This window comes from Lepeophtheirus salmonis, chromosome 7 (genome assembly GCF_016086655.4).
Source record: "Lepeophtheirus salmonis chromosome 7, UVic_Lsal_1.4, whole genome shotgun sequence".
Lineage (NCBI taxonomy): Eukaryota > Metazoa > Arthropoda > Copepoda > Siphonostomatoida > Caligidae > Lepeophtheirus > Lepeophtheirus salmonis.
Window position 1 is genome coordinate 34456679 of NC_052137.2, and position 21174 is coordinate 34477852.

The 21174-nt window shown below is 32.3% G+C and overlaps 1 protein-coding gene and 1 long non-coding RNA gene across 2 annotated transcripts; one reads left to right on the forward strand and one right to left on the reverse strand.

The window, feature by feature from the left end:
• Positions 1-3270: 3270 nt before the first annotated feature.
• Positions 3271-10458, reverse strand: Jarid2 (Jumonji, AT rich interactive domain 2). Its single transcript, XM_040717275.2, has 5 exons — positions 9896-10458; positions 6275-9815; positions 4942-6127; positions 4399-4875; positions 3271-4306 (listed from the first exon to the last, which is right to left on the reverse strand). The coding sequence occupies exons 1-5, from the start codon at positions 10233-10235 to the stop codon at positions 3572-3574; spliced, it is 6279 nt and encodes a 2092-aa protein (XP_040573209.1). The 5' UTR covers positions 10236-10458; the 3' UTR covers positions 3271-3571.
• Positions 10459-19313: 8855 nt separating this feature from the next.
• Positions 19314-20812, forward strand: LOC139906056 (uncharacterized). The gene is made up of 3 exons (XR_011781255.1): positions 19314-19855; positions 19908-20047; positions 20110-20812. It is a non-coding gene; the product is annotated as an uncharacterized lncRNA (long non-coding RNA).
• Positions 20813-21174: the final 362 nt, after the last annotated feature.

A 21174-nucleotide genomic window follows, 5' to 3' on the forward strand; every position in this document is an offset into this window, starting at 1 on the left:
CGTAATTCAAGGAAAAACAAATAAAATAGTATCTTTGCAACTCCAAAAGGCGCTCGCTCTCCCTTATATAGTTATATAATCAAAATAATTTGTGTGTGTGCGTTTGTGTGTGATGTACGCCCCATTTAGCAAAACAATGATAAAAACGCATTTATTTCAAAAAGGAAGACAGATACAGACTTTAAATATAAAATAAAAGTTGTTTGGAATTCTAAGTTACGTATGTAATGTATGTTTAATTCTGATCAGACCAGATTCCTAGGATCTGGAAGGCAAGTTTGATTTTTCGAAAATAAGTTGATTTTTTTTTCTTCATAAAACAAGATCGATTCCCCGTGCCTCAAAGTTTTTTTAAGGTATGGGGTTTAGATTTGAAAATGCACCAAAAAAAGAAGAAAAAATAGAAAACTAATTCTTCTGCGAACGGAAAAAGGGTGAACGTATATTGAATACGAATTATAAAGGTAAATAAGAAGGGAATTAGCGAGTATGTCTTAGTATAATGTATCTTCAATATATTTATGGTTGAAGAAGGAACATGGCAAGTTAGCAATGGCAATTACATTAAATAAATCACATAGTCAAACATTTGGAAAATTGTCCAGTAATACTGTGAGTTTTAAAAAAATGGTCAGTAAAATAAATTTGAGACACAAATATGTTTACAATTTTTCTACAGATGTTTTATGGATGCACCATTTTAGGAAGGATGTTCTACTTTCTATCTATTGTTTTATATTAATGTATAAAGGGGTATGTAATCAAGACAGGTTTCTGTTTAACAAAGATTATTATTCAATTCAGTTGATTTTATTATTATTAAAGTGAACTGCTGAATAATAATTTGTTTTCCATGACTTTATGTCACTCAAAAATTTGCATCTAATTCAATTCAGGGCCAAATAGTTAAATAGTCGGAAAATCTGTAATAATTGGTTGCCAACCGTCCCTTGAAAAACGTTCCCTACTTACAAAAAAAACACCCGTCCTGACCATGCCAATGAGGTGTCCCTGATTTATTTTTCAGAGAGTTGGCAACCCTAATGACAGTAGAGTGAAGATACTAGTGCTGCGGGCATCTCGAGTTGGAACCCTATTTCCATTAATTTTGCGACCACAACTGCTGTGGTGTGAGCTGGTGCATTGTCGTGATGGAAAATGACTTTTTTGTGGGACAATCGTTGGCGTTTTTCTTCGTTTTCAAACAGTCCAATAACAATGAATAATATGCACCTTTAATAGTTTTACCCTTTTCCAGATAGTTGATGAGGTTTACGCCTTACGAATACAAAAGACAGTCACCATAATCTTTCCAGCCGATTCCTCGATTCAAGCGAATGCCAAACAGAAAGAAATAGACTGATCTGGCTGAAAGTTGGTGTGTGTTCTTCCTAGCGATGATACTGACTAAACATAACCTCAATACGCTCCCGTGTGCAATCTCTTGGAATTTGCACGGACTTTTCAAACGACCCTCGTATAACAAAAAATTGTAAATGTCCTAAAAATGACTAATAAGTTATTGATTTAGGATTTTTTAAATCCTTTGTCTTATAATATAAATTTATAATTTTTCTTAAATATTTATTTTTAAAAATAGTGAACAATTACTTTCCAATTATTTCTATGTATATGAATTACTCATCATAAAAGATTTATAAAGGGGGATTTTTTTTTTTATTAGCTGAACAAAAAATATTGGCTTTCATAATCAATCCCATTACTGGAGCTGGCTGTCTCATTTGATAAACAATTTTAAGCTCAATAGTAGCACAGGAATTTTACTTGATTTGGGAATTAAGATACAAAATTTCGACTTATATAATAGAGTTATTACACAATTTTCAATAGTTAGAGTCGTGCCCAGTAGCTCAAATGAGTGTCAGAAGATTGTTGTGAAATTCGTATGTGCTCTTAAAAACATGGGGGTCAAAATATCTAACGTTTGATAATTTCATTTTTAGATCTCAAAATTATTGGCACATAAGATATCAATATTTTGTATTAACCTTCAATCTAAGGGGGGAATTGAACCCCATTCCTTTCTTTTCAGAGAGTATTTATTTTTATGAAAATATCATTTCAGCAACTATATAAGGATTGTAAGATCCCATCTGGTTATGAGATATAATTAATTATAATTCTTATATATTGAAATATGTATAAAATCTAAGTCAATTGCGAATCATTTTTCCCAAGGTGTTTTTCCCCTTAATACCTTCGCTTTAAAATTATTAAACTTTTACAATTACGAGGTTGGCTATGAATGACGTGTATACTTGTGATACCGAAATTCATAACATATAGATAACGAGTATTTCTTTAAAAATATCAGTATCCCCCTTTACTACAGGGTCGATTAAATCAAACAATTGAAAGCCCTATGTTGAGAAAATAGTATAAAAATTATGATTAACAATCAGTATTGGGTAACACTGCTTAGTCGAGTAATAAGTTACTTATTACATATTATTTCGTCGAACAGTAATTCAGTTATATTACTTATTACATCGAATCAGGGGTCATAATATTACTTATTTTCGATATCCGCTTAAGAAATAAAAATACTACAATTAATTCGACGATTGACCAAATCATTCTTTAATGTAAGAATAATGATTAAGTGAATATTTGTAACTTAATTAACCTTTCAAAAGCTAATTTCTATTAAATTTTCTGTATTAGTATTTTTTTTAAATCATTTATTATCATTGAGCCTAAAACCTCTGAATACAACTAAATAATATAGCTTTTTACACGTAAATAATAATGAAGCAACAGTTTCTAACTTGCATTTGAATTTACAATCTTAACTTATTATTCACTAATACCTATTTATTATCTGGTTCATTAAGAGATATCTTTGTTTTTTCTCTTGGCTCAACATATTCAATACCATTATGACCTAATGGAGTCATTCTTTGAGTTTCAAGCAGGATATGCATACTGAATACGAACCCTCATTACTGACTAGAACTATAATTATAGTCATTCATCCATCGTTCATAGTATATTTTACTTCATCCATTTACTACTTTTAATACCAACATATATTTAAAGATTATACTAGTCGGTGTTGTTTTTTCCACAAATTGCGTTTGAATACAAACCGTCAAATCTCGCGTCTGTCTCCGTAGCCACAAATGGCTGCTCATTTGCTCCGGGACCTATTTAGTTTATATTCCCGTATCCAGTAATTAGGCATTCCAATTTGGATTACAGATGGATAAGTTAATCTTGTAAGAGAAATGAAGCTTACTACTTATTCAGTTTTGGTCAAATCTATAATATGTTTTGTATTTTATTCATTAAAACTATATAGAAAAAATAACATTTTGGCATCTTCATCTCTTTGTAAAATTAATCTACAAATCAATGTTCAAAATAAAAGCGCAGCGATTACGTTTATATAAATTATGATAGATTTTTTAAAAGAAAAAAAAACATTATGTAAGTACAATTTCATTTTTATAAAATTAAGGAGGCTAATAAATCGGATATGAGCCAAATATGCATATTTCAAAAAATAAATTTCAAATAAATTTTAAATACGTAGAATACTGGAACGACTTTATTTCCATGACTCGTCACTGTCATCTTCTTCGTAATCGCATTCCTCAGATTCGTCTTCAGAAGTGGATAACAACATATCCAAGAGTTCACTTGCAAGGTTACCAGTTTTTTGACGTGACTCTCTCTTCGTCTTTCTATTGGACTTTGAGGCCACTGACGAAGGAGAAGATGTGGGTTTACTACTTGCAGAAATATCGCGATTCACTTTTTTGTTCATTTTTTTGTTTATTGTTTTTCCACTTCCCAAGGATTTTTGGCGAGGCTTCGCTTCCTCTTCTTCTTCTTTACTATCGTAGTCGTCATCCTCGTCCGAAGATACTTTTTTAATAGTCTTTTTAGAATTATTTTTTTTCTGTTTATTAACTGCAACTGAGGATGATGACGCCCCAGACGATGATTTAGGAGATTCGGATTTTGTTTTAGCAATTGAATTGTTCTTTCTTGTTGACAATGTATCACTGAAAGGAGTTTGAACTGTAGGAGAGGATTCATATATAACTCGTGACCTCTTTTGAGGTGAGGGAGATCTAGAATCAGTTTCTCCATCATCGCTGGATCCCTCCGACAAAGCATCTTCAATCTTACGATTTACTAACTTAATTATAGTTGTGATTTCATCCTTACTGTGGGTAAACAATAATTTAAAGTTTTTACGTAGGGAAAATTTAGTCTTTTGAAGGCATTCTATGCCGTGGTCCAAGCAATAATATGAATCCTCTTTTATATCATATATCTGTAAAAAGAGAACGGGAAAAGATGTAAATATTTATATTACAATGTCTAAGAACATTCCATTATAGGTATGTATATAATCATTAAACTTACAAAAGAAACATAAAGATTGGCACTACAAGATTCACACTCGTATTCATCTTCTTCTTCTTGATCCTCCTCTTGATTCGACTGCTTCTCTTTCTCTTTACGTAAACTTATTCTTTCACTTGTTTTAACACCCATTTCAGATATTTGGAGACGTTTAGCATATTCGTAGTCTCTAATTTTCTCCAAATGTTTATGAACTAATCTCAAGGTTTTGATAGAAGATTTTTCATCAGTTGCAATAGATAAAATTAACTTTTGTATAGGAAACATCATGGGTTCAGTTGAGTCTCTAATATCATTGAACTCTTGCTCCGCAAAACCAAGATAATCTCTTGGAGCAAAATATACACTCTCGGCAACACAATATCCTGAACAAATATTAGACGTATACGCTTTAGGAAATACAATGACAAATTGGCCAGGCTCTTGTATTAAGCGACAAACTGAGACTCCGTATTTGACTAGAAGATTTGGTGGGACCTATTTAAAAATATAATTTTGTATCACTTTTATACGTTATGAATTATCAAATGAGCTATGACTTACCATAGTTGTGTCTGACGGAAGCCAAATTTTTTTATTTTTACAAAAAGTAGGAACAAGCTGTTTCATTGCCGTATAAAAGGCAATACTATGAGAATCCGGAATTCCATACCAGATTTTTGAAGCTCCACTATGTTGATACTCTACCCATGGAAGTCCGTGAGGATCTCTGTACCAACAACCTGTAGTAAATAACATGCCAACGTGAAGAGTAGGCACGGTTACGCCCATAACAGGTCCCATTGTTCGCAATAAGGATCTTGGATTGTTGGATAAAATCTTTAAATTCCAAGGGTGTCTTCCACAGGAAGACATTTTAGAAGTAGGGAATCCAAAACCCTCCAAACCACCAGCATCAATAGAGCCCTGTTGAACTTGAATGTGACAGTCTCTTTCCATCACTAATCTCCAGTACTCTTCTTCTACTTCACGAGGTTCAGGGTCACTGGTTGATTTAAATACCATCATCATATGATTCCGAGCGACTCGAAAAAATTGAGATAACGAGGTGGACTTTCCCTTCACGACACATTCGTGCAACTCTTCATCCTCTTCCTCATCCTCGTTTTCTTCTTCATCATCGTCCTCATCGTCATAGTCATTCCTTGCTTGCTCAATCCTTTTCTTATTCTTTTCTTCATACTCTTCATCAACTAACCTTAAAAGCTCTTCTCTTTCTACTTCAGATAATGTATCATAAGGAAGCAAATATTTGCAGTATATGTCATCCAACTTATTTCCTCTATCTTGTGTTCCTTTAGGAACCCGAAGATAATCCGCAATTTTCCCCCATTTCTTCCTTTGAATCACTTCAGTGAGACCTCCAAAACTCTGAACTGCGTGAAAAAGAGCGGGAAGATCGATTTCGACGCCTCCTACAACTGGATGAGGTTTAATCACAATGTTTTGTGTAGCCAAGTATTTCTTAATAGCAGCCATTTCTTTGGTATTGGGACCCCAACGATGCATCATTTTTTGAATGTATTGGTTATAAGCGGTAAACCGCATATCATCATCAACGTTACATTCAGGTTTAAAAGATTTGGGAGGAATTATCTTACATATTCCAAATTGTTCAGCATCAGTGCGAATATGCTCAATGTACTTCATAGGATCTTCAAATTCTTTCTCTGAAGGTTGATAAACGGGAGCTTCTATTAAGTGTGCATGTTGTCCCAACTTAGGGAACCTATGAAAGAAATAATAGTCAATAAAAAAATGCATATGTAATTGTATGCTGTGACATTTAATCTACATACTATTGACTAGAAAGTAATAATAACCAAAGATTCAATTGCTCAAACAAAATAAATAAAAAATTGAATTTTTACAATACCTTTCAAAAGATTCTATACGACCCAAACAAGATGCCGGTTCATCCCTCAAGATAACTCGATTTCTTTCCTGAATATCACTTGCGGTACTTATAGAATCGGATTCTGAATCATTCCCTAGGTGTTTTTGAGATTTAGCTCGAACGGAAGGCATAATGGAATGAGATTTCTTTTTTCTAGTTGAATCATCATTTTTTAATGATATTGTCACAGATTCATCATCACGGCCGCCAATAATTCGTGCTCCAGATGTTTTATCGAATGGCTGGGTCACGAGTTTGGCTTTCATGATAACTTTCTGATTCGGACCTGCAGGGCCTTCTGTCCCAAGTTTGACTGCAACGCCAAAACTCTGCCCAGAATTGTTTTTTAAAGGAATAAAGTAAGTTGTTTCGTTGCTTGATGACTCTTTAGCTGCTTGAGCTGCAAGTTGAGATGCAAGTTCCGGAGGAATAGGTATGGAACCACCAGTTTCTTCCGAACTATCATCAGAGGAACTACCCTCGTCCTCATTTTCTTTCGAAATATCCAGTTGAACAATTCTATTTGAGTCAGAAGACTCCGTGATAGATTCCTTTTCGTCCTTTAAGGAAATTCCGCATTGCTGCACTTTCTTTCCCTGTTTATTTTCAACTAAAGGCCGGTTTCGGAAATTCAACTCTGGTTTTGAGTCATTTACATCGAAGGCATACGGTGAGCTTTCATTTTCAACTTTAAAACTTGATGTATTAGGGGTTGAACATTTTGAAGAATTTTTATTAAAAATTCTATTGCACGCTTTAGAAGAATTTAAGCATTTGATTTTTTGATCTGATGTGATTTTTGAATTGTCCAAATCATTATTAGAGTCGACAGAGTCCGACCTTTGATTTGAAGGTTGTATATTTGATGACAATAAAACGTGAGGAGTTGTTTCTATCGTAGGTGGTAGGGGTTGTTGTTGTGATTGAGCTGGAGCCGACACTTGAAGCAATGAATTTGTATGAGAATGAGATTCAAGGGATGTTTTTTCTGGTATACTTTTAGTTTGTACTACATTGTTCGCATAAGAATGAGATATATTTCCTTGAGGAGCTGGTGTCAATGCTGCACTGTAGCCTACGTATTGTATAGAACTCTGAGTTGTACTTAATGAAGGTGAAGATGTTTCAACAGAGTTCGTTGTTATAGTTAATGGCACGTTGGAAGCATTATTACCAGGAAGAATAGTAGGAATACTGTTTTGGTTCAAACTATTTTGATTTTGATTCTGAACAAAAACTTGACACATCGGTAAGTTTTGGGCTGCAGTGGCTTTAATTTCTGTTATAGATGTTTGAGCATTTTTTGAAGAATGATTCAATAGCAGGGGAGTTGCTAATTTTTTTGTTGGTGTTTTATTTGTAATCTGTTCTTGGGGTGATAGTAATGGTGGCCCAGGAGACACTAAAGGCTGTGTATTTGTAGTAGTAACGTCAGTACATATTCGAATAGGATTTTCAGTGGCTGTATTCATAGAGTTTAATGCGATTTGAGAAGATAGTGTAGATTGTTTTGTGCTCGTAAGAAGTCCTGACAACAATTCAGTAGAAGTGACACGAGGTGTCATAATGAGATTAGCAGAGGAGGAAATACCGGATGATTGCGTAACAAGATTAGAGTTACAAACAACTGTTTGATTTAGCAAATTTGCATCTGTACGTAGAAGAGGTTGATGCGCAAAATTGAAGGAAGGCCTCGTCATAAAAGCAGCAGCTTGAGGATTAGTCAATACTTGACTCGGAGGCTTCTGAACCATTACACCTTGGGATTGTAATTGTTGTTGAGAATTGACTGCTATTTGAGGAACACCAGTCAGTTGAATTCCAATAGCACCAGTTTGAATGACATTACCACTTGGCCCACGAACATGAACCATCATATTGTTAGGCATAATCAAAGGTATAGAATTCGTCGACTGATGTTGCTGAGAAGCAATGTGTGGCATAGTGACCTCTGTTTTTGTCATATTTCCTCCCCCAGTATTAATAACTAAGGGCTGATTTAAAGGTACAATTGGAGATTGCTGAACTAAAGGAGAAGCTCCTGCCGCCATCAAAGTCACTCTTGAAGATGATGAAGCTAGTGCAGCACCCACAACACCAACTGAAAGATGTGGGTGAGGTGATTCTGTACTCGTGCGCTCCAATTCTGACCTAGGAAGAAGTTTTCTAGGAGGGGTAGAATTTCGAGAAGAGCCATCTTTACTTAGTCTCCTCAATGGAGCTGATATAAGTGTTGAAGAAATTTCATTACCATCATATATCTGCGATGATGGTCTTGACAAGTTGCGCTCGTCATCTGATATTTTTTTCTTTGCTTCTTGTAACAATCGATCCTGTAATTCTTTTAAGTTAGATGTTGATTTTTGTTTCTTCTTTTCCTTGGAAGATTTCTTTTCTTTTACCATTGGAACAGGGGGTGTTATTGAATCATTTTCTAGACCTTTTGAACCAACTTGAATTAAAGACGAGTGTGTACTGATAACTTTAGTTTTCTGACAAGTGACCGATGTTAAAGTAGAATCCCTATTATTCGAGTATCCTATTATGCATGATGATTTCTTCATACTAAATGTATCCACCGCATGGAGTTTATCGTCACAAGACGAATCTTTCCCTGTACTTGAGTTTTTCTTATCATGTCGGTCATGCTTCGGCGAATAAATTATTTTTTCGGATTCACCTTTCTTGGATATTTTACCATCTTCATCAATATCTGAATCTGTTTTATTTAAAATTAAGCTTGCTCTTTTCTTTGTCTTCCTGAGAGGCTTTGAAGTAGAAGTAGAGGATTCAGAACTATCACGACTCAGGGAACGCATTTCCCTCTTGTTAATAAAAGTTTCTTTTTTAGGTGTAAGCTTAGATCTTTTACGTGACCTTAGTTCCATTTCTTCTTCCTCTTCTTCATCTTCCTCACTTTTTCCCAACTTTGCTGATTTTTGACGTTTGACTGTTTTCCTCCTAGTTTGTCTCAGACTCTCGTCATCCGTTGAAGACTCATCGACTTCAGATACATCTCTCTTTCGAAGAGATCGTCCCTCAGGTAATTTTTTCATTGTACGTAAAAATGCGGCATTTGATGTTCCTCGAGGAGCCAAACAAGACAGCATTCTAGAAATTCTTTTGGCAGCAATTTTAGTCTTTCTCTTAGCCATAATCGTAGCAGCTGAAGGTTTCTTTCTGATAATCTTACTGGATTTAAAGGCAGGTTTGGAAGCTACACGAGCGGATCGTCTGGCTAGAGTATCTGAACTCCTCGTTTTCATTCCTTCCGTCCTCCCCTTTGCAGGAGATGATCTTAGTTCATTCTGTTTGGCTATACGTTGTGCCACATACTTTCGCTTTAAGGCTTGGACGGAAGCATTATAGGAGGACTTCACTAAGTGAGAGTTGAGATTATTCTTTCGTTTTTTGATTTCCTCATGGGGTTCTTCCACATCTTCCACGGCTTCTGCTTCATCGAGTTCTTGAGAAGAGGCCTTGCTAAAAAAGTCTAATTCTGGAGGCAAGAGATTCGTACCTGAAAGAGAATAAGAATAGAAATACGGAAATCCCTCAACTCTGTTTGCCAAACATCTCCTATCACAAATTAATCAATACCTCTCAAGCAAAGGAAGGTGAGGAAATCTTCGGTTTTGGGTCTTTTCTTAACGTTGGGCGGGGGAGGGGTCCCAGGGTTGCTCTTGGAATTGGAAGCAGCATTCCAGGAGGGGTTTTTGGAGCTATTGCAACATCTCTCCTTGGAGCTGTTGCTTTGGCTGTTCCCAACAACAGACGCAAATTTCCTTTGAGCGTGAACTCTTAGGGGCCTCTTCTCATCTTCGCCGCCACTCGCTTCACCCTCCGAGCGCCACTTCTTCTTGCCCCCTCTTCTCTCTTCCTCATCTTCCTTCTCCTCTTGGGAGACCAGGTTCCGAAGACTACGCCGGTGGTTCAGCATTCGGCTTCTCTCCTCATTTCTCACTCCCTTTCACTCCACTATCTTGATCTTCACTTAGTCCGTCCGTCCGTCCGTCCCTACTTTGAATTGAGTTTCAGCCACAGCTTCACTTTACTTTGGGCTTTGACTTCTTCTTATATTCATTCTCTTTCTTTTTTCAATTTTTACTACTCGCAGCTGCGCTGTTGTTAGCTGCTCAGCTGGGTTCATCCAGGGGACACACAAACGATTATTTAATATTTATTCAAATTCTTCTTCTGGCGTGCACTTATTTTGACTCAAGTGCAAAAGAATTTTCTCATATTTATAAAGTATATGTAGTAAATTCAAACTTCAACAGCTCATATCATCATCAGACTCATTTCAAAATTTAACCATTAAACAATTATCATTTTAATCACATAATATATGTATCTTATATTTTTAATTTAGGCCCATTTTTAGAATGAAACACAAGAAACAAATATCATTCATTGTTCATGTAGACCATTTTGAGGGCATAACAATAGAAAGTGAAGACCCATTTTCAGTCATATAGTAGAAAATTGTCAACAATTGCATATCAAAATGGGGGAAAAAAAACAAATAAAAGGCCCTATCAAAATGTTATCCTTGTATTAGCTAGTTTTATAATATATCTGACCCCAAAAAAATATTAAAAATATGTTAATACATAGTTGTACAATCTTATTTCCATATTGTAGATAAAAATTAATTAGTACAATAGGAAGAAGCGAATACTTTTCTCTAATTATCCTATAGTGACCATCATTTGCGTCAAGTAGAACTTAATCAATATGTTAAGTTGTTTTTTTGTTTTGTTTTTCATTCTGTAATCCATTTGATGGATTTTCAAAAATATTTATGGGAAATTTGTCAATTTTATGTAGTAAAAATATCAACTTTGAGCCCTCAAGATGGCGTTTCCTGCAATTTATGACTTCAGTGAAAATGCTCAATATACCTTTTAACACTGAAGATAAAATAGAGCCTGGCACAATCAGATTTTGGGAAAATAAATTAACAGTTGAAGAATTTTTCGAAATAATTTTCCTTCTTTTTATTTGAGTGAAATTTGCTGTTTGTTTTGGAAACAAAAATTTTTACTTAGATGTTGAAGAATTTTGACGATTTTTGAAACCATGGTTTTTAGATTGGAAATTGATTTGCTCTCACTTATTCGCAGAAATTGGTTTGGATACATATTGTGTATATTGTACAAAATATAACTATTTCATTATAAACATTGGCTTAAATTACAATTATATGATCCATATTCTATGCTATTAAAATGATAATTATTTAATGCTTAAACTTTCTATAAAAATAAATTTAATTTAATTTAGATATGAGCTGTTCAAGTTTCAATATACTGCATATACTTTATTCGTATAGTAGATGAGAAAATTATTTTGCACTAGAGGCAAGCACAAAAAAGAGCGCGTTATTCATTTCAATTCAGTGTTCCCTCAGAAGCAGCTCCATCCTTTTCTTTCTTTCATTCTCTCGCTCTCTCTTTCTTTCCTCCTTCGTCTAATTTTCTCTCTCTTTCTCTGTCTCTTTGTTCTTGCCTCTTGTCTTCTCCAAGTATAGACATTGCATTAATTCTTGTTTTCATTTTTCTACACTGTAAGTGTATATTAATAATAATTAATAACTCAGGAATTGGGTTCTGCTGCTGAAAAGCGGGTACATAATTCAAAGTGTCTCCTATTCATTTTCACAATTTTTTACTTATTTATTTATTCGGATATCTTTTAAATGCTATTTTAAAAAATCCCCAATTTATCATCTTCTTATTTCAAAATGAATGAAGTCTCTTTTTTTTTAGTGATGAAGTCACTCATGACAATTTTATTGTTGTTTTTACCTGTACATAGTATTTGCCTCATTGTAAAAAATTCAAATACATCATATTCTAAGATATCTCTTGAATCTAAAAAATAATAATATCTCTATGAATATTATTTATTGTTAAAAAAACATAGATATGTGGATGTTCCGTCCGCTAACTCTCTTGATATACCCAACACGGATAAATGATTAATTATCACTATGCAAGAAAATGAAGGTCTTGAAGCGTCCGCAGGCTGAACCCCACATTTATTATTATTATTTAAGTCATAGAATACGAATATAACGATTAAAACTTTCAAAGAATGTAGGTTTGGCCTTTAAAGCCTTTTTTTAAATCAAGTTTTTAGGGTATAACTAAAATTCAGTCCCATATTTTGACATGAAAGAACAATATCGATGAAAATCAAATTAATTAACAAATTGATACAAACATTCAGCATTTGAAAAATCAAATATTTTTTAACTTATTTTGATTACAATTAATAAAAAAATGTATATAACCACTAAAATATCGAGTAAAATGAATTACATTGCTTAGAAGCGCATATCTTTTTTATTTTTTCTTCAAGTACTTTATATCCTAGTTGAAGTTTTAGAATAAACTTTAAGTTTTAATTTTTTTATAAATGCATTTAAAAAAGGTTGACTTTTTGATTTTATTGAATTTTGGTCTATTTTGTTTTAATATTTATTAAGGAATTTCTATAAAATAAGCTGGTTAGGTTGTGCTGAATATCGATTACGATAATACTCCGTGAAAAAAAATTAACTCTTCAATCGTTTTTCAACAATACTATATACTAATATGATAAAAATTTAGATGTAGGGGGATTAAAACAAGTTTGTAAATGCTTCATATTCAAAATCATTGACTAATTGATGGATATATTACAGATTCAATTTTCCCGCCCGGAATAATATTGTAATATATTGTTACGCAACCTAAATAGCTTATTTTATAAAAATTCCATAATAAATACTAGCACGAACACCCAATCTTAAAGATATTCTATAAAAAATAGCTTATTTTTGTTAACATTTTAAACTAAAACGATTTACTATAAGCTATAATTATAAAATAGGTAAATTTCTTTTTTAAAGCCTCCTTGTGTACAACATTTTTTGTTGTTTTTGTCCAGTTGATGTAAATATAATTGAATCTACAATTTGTTTTGACGCTCTAGAAAATGCACCATATAATTAAGTATGTGAAAATACTGATTTTGGTAAGTATTAAACAATTTTTCAAATGTTTGACTCTGTAATTTATTTATTATCATTGTCATTGCTAACTTACCATGTTCCTTCTTCAACCATAAATATAATGAAAATTGAAGATACATACTAAAAATAAGTAGCCCATCTTCTTCTTGAATCCCTTCTTTAATTCGTATTTAATATATCTAGTACCTACGTTCTTCCTTTTTCTGTTACTAAGTGAAACATAAATCACACACACATATATATTATATTAATTAAAAATATAATAACAAAATAGACCAAAAATTAGTCAAAATCGACCTTTTTTAAATGCAATTTTTATACAATTAAAATGTAAGGTCTATTCTATAACGTTAGCTAGAATATAAAGTACTTTATGAAAAAATAAAAAAGATATTCGCTTCTAAGCAAGGTACCTCATATAACTCGACTTTTTAGTGGTTATATACATTTTTATTAATTGTATTCAAGATAAATTAATAAATAATTCATTTTTATAATCCTGAATGTTTGTATCAATTTGTTATTTGATACCTAATATTTTTATTAAGGAGATCCTTTGAAACTTATAAGGCTTTACTTCGCCCTTTCACTAATTTAATAAAGTAATAATGTGGATTTATAAAATAATAACTCTACAGGATTGGGCAGCAAAATGTGGACTGTTAATTAATATAATTATCTCATTAATATAGGAGGGTTTAGTAATTATTTTTTGGCATTCTGATCAATGAGTTATAATACTAATATCTGGAGTAAAAAAAGGCTCAGTTACTCAACCTTATGTATGGGGAAGTTTATTTTTTGCAAGGACCATTGCTAAAAGACATAAACGTATCTCACTTCCACATAAGTTTCTTTTATTCATGAACGAAGTTCCTATCTAGTTGACGGTATTATGATATTTTTTTGATAACTAACGGTAGCTGAGTATTTACTTTCATTCTTTTACTGGATTTAAGGTCATATCATAGATATATATTTTGAGAGATGTGCAGACATAGCAAGTTTTTGGATAATGATTTTGATATATATACGACAATATAAATAATATTCCTGGGTGGTGTTGAAGATCCTCTTGGGGAAATTATATAGCGGGGAGATTTTTACATAATGTTTTCAATTTGCATATAATATTGATCTATTTTCAGGGATACTATCTTAGAAATTAATCTTTTTTCGGCTTCGTATGGATCGACTTGTGAATTGTGTCAAATAAGGGAACTATTTACGTTTAAGTAGTATCCTTTGGATATTTGTCAAATAAAAAGTTTTTCACTCAAGTACAACTAAGTATATTCACTAAGTTTTTTTTAATGGCATGAGTATCACAGATTCAGAAGAGATGAAAAATTCACTTATATATATATATATATATTATAGAATATATATATGTAGAATCAGTTTGTTATTTTAGAGGCAGATATCTTCAATTGATGCATGTTCCATACTAACTATTTCTTAGTAATGAGGACATTCCTGTTATTGTAAATCATACAACCGTTTTAGAAGTTTGACTTTTATTTACGTAGAATTTTCCTTTGGAGTGTTAAAAATGATAATAATGAATAGTCGCTTAAATGACCTGAAGTTTGCATGTCATATTGATCTACTTTTAGGGGTACGATTTTAAATATTATAATTGTTTCCGATTTGTATAGATGGAAGACTACTTGAACGAAGTGTCAAATAAGGAAACAATTTATATTTAAGTAGTAACGTTTGGATATTTGTTAAACACAAAGTATTTCATTCCTTTACAACTTAGTACATTCACTTAATTCCTATTGTCTGATTTATTGTTGATCATAAATTGATAACTGATAAGACGGGAAGAATTTACTTTTAGTTTATTCTTTTTTGCGCTAACTAGAATCATTTTGTTATTTTAGAAGCAGATATCTTTAATTGATTTATGTACCATGCAAACTATTTCTTGGCAACTTCAGGGAATTTTTGTTATTCTAAATCATGCAACCGTTTTAAAAGTTTGATTTTGTGAAGTGATATTGTGCAATATCAAAGCAACGGGACGGAGCACATAAGAATATTTTTTATCTTAAGGATGTTATAAGAGATGAGACATTTGCTCCAATATGAATGATAACTTGGAAGATTAAACCTGCTCCATTTCTGCTGAGTTAAATAAATTAAGAAGCTGTTCACACATGTTGTCAAATATTTATTTCTCTGTCCGTGGAACCCAGAAAAGCCGCAATGTTGATGGCGTCCGTGACAGGAGTTAATTTTAATGTCGGAATTTATGCAGTGTGATACTAATGTCCTTGGCCCACTAGTTCATTTTTATTTTTTGAACTTCCCACATATTCTAAAGGTGTTATGAACAGTCTTGGGTGTGCAATTATGACTCACTCAGATTAACTATCAGTACGTACAACCTAGTGTAAAAAGCACTTCATAATTCGAATCAACCCGAAAATCAAGAGATTAACAAGATATAAAGCAGAGGTGCTCAACCTTTTTTATAATCTCAAGGAGAGTATAAAACAGGGGTTTCCAACTTTTTAAGCTATCCTTAGTGTTGAGTCGTTGCTCCAAAAGCCGTAAATGATCTCATTTGCAGGGCCATAATGACTAACAGGGGTGGACATAAGCGTAGTTACACTTTTGTTGTAGCTGTTCTGTGACAAAGGGGACCTTGATTTAGTCAATATCAAGTAGCTGCTGGTCAAGCGATTGCACAATATCCCGCGTTCCGAAACATGGATATTTTGCTACAAAAATCGAGTTTCTCTTACTTCGTAAAAAAATAAATAATATTAAGTACTTTGACTCAAATTGGGTATCATTTTCATAAATAAGTATATCTTGGGTATAATCAGTTAACTTTTGAGAAATATAGATCATTTCAAGGTTGATAGAAATACAAGGTTATATCATAATTATAGTTGATAATATTGTAGAGAAAAACGCGTGCAAGGAGGAGGGGGAAAAAAAGACATATGGTATCATTGTTTAAAATACTGATGTGATTATCATCTGCTTGCTTTATTATGATTTTGAGGGTATAACGAATGTATTTATTAGCAAAATGTTTAATGAAGATATACTACGTATAATTGATTAAGACGTTTTTATCCGTTACAGTAGATTTTATAACGTCACACTCTATGAAATTGACATTCATTATGAACCACATTCTCAGAATAATAACTAATGAAACGACAAAGTAGATTATTTCGAAATATATTTGAAGTTCCAAATTTAAAAAGAAGGCTTTAATTAAATATAATCTACATACTAAAAAATAAACCATTAAACATTTAAGTTAAATATAAGTTAATATCATACCCAAGTCTTAAAGCGAAGTAAGTAGTCTCAGACAAACTAGTTGCAAACCATCCAAAGCTACTACCCCCGTTGTTGTGACCATTTAAGCAGTTGTTTTTGCCCTTTACTGAGTTGTGTATCATAACTCTTGATATGTTTAGCTAAAATAGAATCATATTTTATGGTTAGATTTAAAAAAAAATTGAATACTTACTGTTAGATAGTACAACATTCAGAGTTTCATTTCGAAATTAGTAAATACTTTGTACTTTTTACTGATAACTTGATCGTCATTTGGTGTGGATGACTCAAAATATTTTTATATGTATTTCTATAAATGACATCAGTACCAACATCCTCCATTAATTTAATGATGGTTCCTTGGGAAGGGATAGGTTTGCCCGTGTATTTTCTCCATAAACTTTTCGAACGTAGATGATTAGCAATGGATAAGGGTATATTACATGTAATAAGCATCTTTGTGAGATCAAAGTTAAAGTCTGACTTGATGTATTCATCGTAAACTTGATTTTATAGATGGATCTTTTTATGAGATGAGGATATTGAGTGGCGTGTAATTCTAGACAGGGGACTAAAGGCACATTTATATCGACAAATCCAACAAACCATCTGTTTCTCATGCGGTAAGTATTTTCCAAATTCCTAGGCCTCCATTTTCAGATATCCAGACAGAAGGCGACGTTATTTTTTGCATTTTATTCAGTTCTCTATCGACTATCCCCATCTAATATTATTATATTAATATTGAATAATAAAGGCGGGAATGATAACGTTCATGATTGATAGAAGAAGATGTATATTATTTAATCAATGATGCCATAAGTATTTCTTCTCTTCTCCTCGCACGCTTTTCTATTCTTACCAAAATTATCACCCTTAATCATGATGCATGTACGACTGATGTTTGACTTCCACCACGCTTTTAATATTGACGTCATAGTAGATGAGTGGTTGTGTGTTTTGTCAAAATCTGTTTTTCTTCCCCAACAATCGATACTATATATGAAAATGACAATTCTAGCAATAGTGACGTCATAGACTATGAGTGGTTACATGTTTTGTCAAAATCTGCCTGTCTTGCCCAGCTGCCGTTACAAAACATCAGATTGAAAATTCTAGCAAGCCCAATTACATGATAGTATAACCTTGTATTTATATTAACCTTGGATCATTCCGTATTTTTGTCATGGTCTCTCGTAATGCGAAATTTTGCATAAAATTTTAAATACATAATCTTAAAAAAATGAAAATATTACGGCTGCTAGGAGAAAATTAAACAGATCATTCTATATATACTACTTCAGGTAAAAATGATTAAATTTCCATGTATATAGCCCGTAATGTGTTTATGTACCATCCATTTAAATGACGGACGGTATTTTTTTCACATGTCAATAAAATTAGGGAGTAGGAATATATATATATATATTTTTTAAATGCTCCTGTACAGGAAATAATATCAATTAGGTATCAATTTGAAGCTTATTAAATTACCAATAAAATGATATGAAAGCTGATTTTAAAATAGCTGCAGATTCGGAGCCGGGATCTCTAAATATTATAAATCCAACCTCAAGAAACTATTCGAATCATGCACTAGAAATTAAAATTATATTCTCAGTCCCTAAAATAATAAATCAACATAAAACTTTTTAATTAAAACTACACACATCTAAGAATCAATTATACTTAATTTTATAGTTTGGAATAATATTTTGTGATCTTGAATTTAACCATTTGAATTATGCAATTCCAAACACATTTGACTCCTTGTGGAAATACAATCAACTCCACCAACTTTATGAATTAATCACACTAGTATTGAAAGGTCAATTGAAGAATAATATTTCATATTTATCAATTATTCAAATCAAACTTTCTACATAATTATCTTGTACAAACACGAACTGAAGTTAGTACCTTATTTTTGGAGGAACAATTTATTAGTTAAAATAATCAGTTTAATAATTATTTGAATAGTTACCTTAGAAACCCCTTTAAAATTTGTCTTCTTTGATTTTGAATTGTATACATTCAGTCAGTCTATCATGTTTTTGCTCAAGAACAAATTTTGGGATTTCAAATATTATCGCAAAATGGAAGAGTTTCTTAGAATACAAGTTGCGTGATTGGGAGTTTGTGCTCCTCCAGGTTGAAATCATTGACTTTGATTTAATTCAAATGTATGTGTTTATCATTGGCATCAAGTAGTATTCAAAGCAGGTGTAAAAAATTTTATTCATTCCTAAAGCCATTTGATCTGGTATAAACGATATTTATTTTAATTTATTTCTTTCAATGTAGTAAAAATATCAACTTTGAGGCCCTCAGCGTCTTCTTCGTCAATGAAAGATGGAAGACCTCATGAGTCATGAGTATGACTCATACTCATCTAGCAACTTAATATACATATAAACCAGGGATAGGTAACCTCTGAGACATGGAGTGCCAACTTCAACATTTCTAATCAATAAGTGTGCCACTATCAACAATAACGGTAAAAAACACACCCAAACCACGGTAATATGTTCTGACAATGGTTGTTATACTATACTTAAGGGTGATAATTTTGGTAAGAATAGAAAAGCGTGCGAGGAGAAAAGAAGAATTACTTATAGCATCATTGATTAAATAATATACATCTTCTTCTATCAATCATGAACGTTATCCTTCCCGCCTTTATTATTCAATATTAATATTATATGAAATGGTGATAGTCGATAGAGAACTGAATAAAATCCCCAAAATGACGTCGCCTTCTGTCTGGATTTATGAAAATGGAGGCCCAGGAATTTGGAAAATACTTACCAGATGAGAAACAGATGGTTTGTCGATATAAATGTGCCTTTAGTCCCCTGTCTAGAATTACACGCCACTCATTATCCTCATCTCATAACAAGAGTATGGATATTCATCTATAAAATCAATTTAACGATGAATACATCAAGTCAGACTTTAACTTTGATCTCACAACGATGCTTATTGCATGTAATATAACCTTATCCATTGCTAATCATCTACGTTCATAAAATTTATGGAGAAATACAGGGGTAAACATATCCCTTCCCGAGGAACCATCATTAAATTAATGGAGGATGTTGGTACTGATGTCATATATAGAAATACATATAAAAATGTTTTGAGTCATCCACACCAAATGACGATCAAGTTATCAGTAAAAAGTATTTACTAATATCGAAATGGAACTCTGAATTTTGTACCATCTCACAGTAAGTATTCAATTATTTTTAAATCTAACCATAAAATATGATTCTATTTTAGTTAAACATATCAAGAATTATGATACACAACTCATTAAATGCCAAAAACAACTGCTTAAATGGTCACAGCAACGGGGATAGTAGCTTTGGATGGTTCGCAACTAGTTTGTCTGAGACTAGTTTCTTCACTTAAAGACTTGGGTATGATAATTAGGTTTTCCAATATTACATAGTCAATAAATATTACTTTTTTATCACTTAAGGCTTAGCTATGGTTGATGGGCTCCAAGAAGTGGTGTTCAGAAAACTCATAAAAGGCAAAAACAACTGTTTAAATGGTCACAACAACGAGGGTAGTTACATTGGGTGTTGCATTATAATTAACAATTGTGTATATCCTTCATGATAATAGTATGTTGTTATATAAGCATACCTAAATAACGGGGAAAAATCTTTTTTTGATGCTCTTAATAGGGAGTAATATCGCCGGACATTACTACATAATTAGCTTTTGCTCTAAATCTTTACGATGAATTTATTTCTAACATTTTTTTATTAGTATATTTATTGTCTAATTTTATGATTTTGACATTTACTTTATTATTAATAATTAGTTAGATCTCATCGGTAGAGATATATCTATCCTGTGCACAATTGCACATGAAGAAGAGGGGTGATTATCTTTTTTTGATTAAACTTCACGTCTCGTTTGTGTATTGCAACCTAAAGTTATGACATATTTAACTGAATTCCGATGTTAAAACAAGAAAAAATTATATGGATCAATCTATTATTTCAATATTCTGTATTTATAATTTATTATTATTAATAGTTATATGATTTTAATTGTTTAATTTTGTATATTTAACTTAAATGTTTAATGGTTTATTTTTTAGTATGTAGATTATATTTCATTAAAGCCTTCTTTTTTAAACTTTGAGCTTCAAATATATTTCAAATACTCTACTTTGTCGTTTCATTAGCTATTATTCTGAGAATAAGGTTCATAATGAATTACAATTTCATGGAGTGTGACGTTTTCACTACTTTAACGGATAAAAAACGTCGAAGTCAATTATACGTAGTATATCTTCATTAAACATTTTGCTAATAAATATATTCGTTATACCCTCAAAAATCATAATAAAGCAGGCAGATGATAATCACATCAGTATTTTAAATAATGATACCATATGTCTTTTTTCCCCCCCTTCTCCTTGCACGCGTTTTTCTCTACAATATTATCAACTATAACTATACTATAGGCTATAGTATTAGAATTCATTGGTTCTGATTTACGCGTGCCAGTGAATATGCCTCCGCGTGCC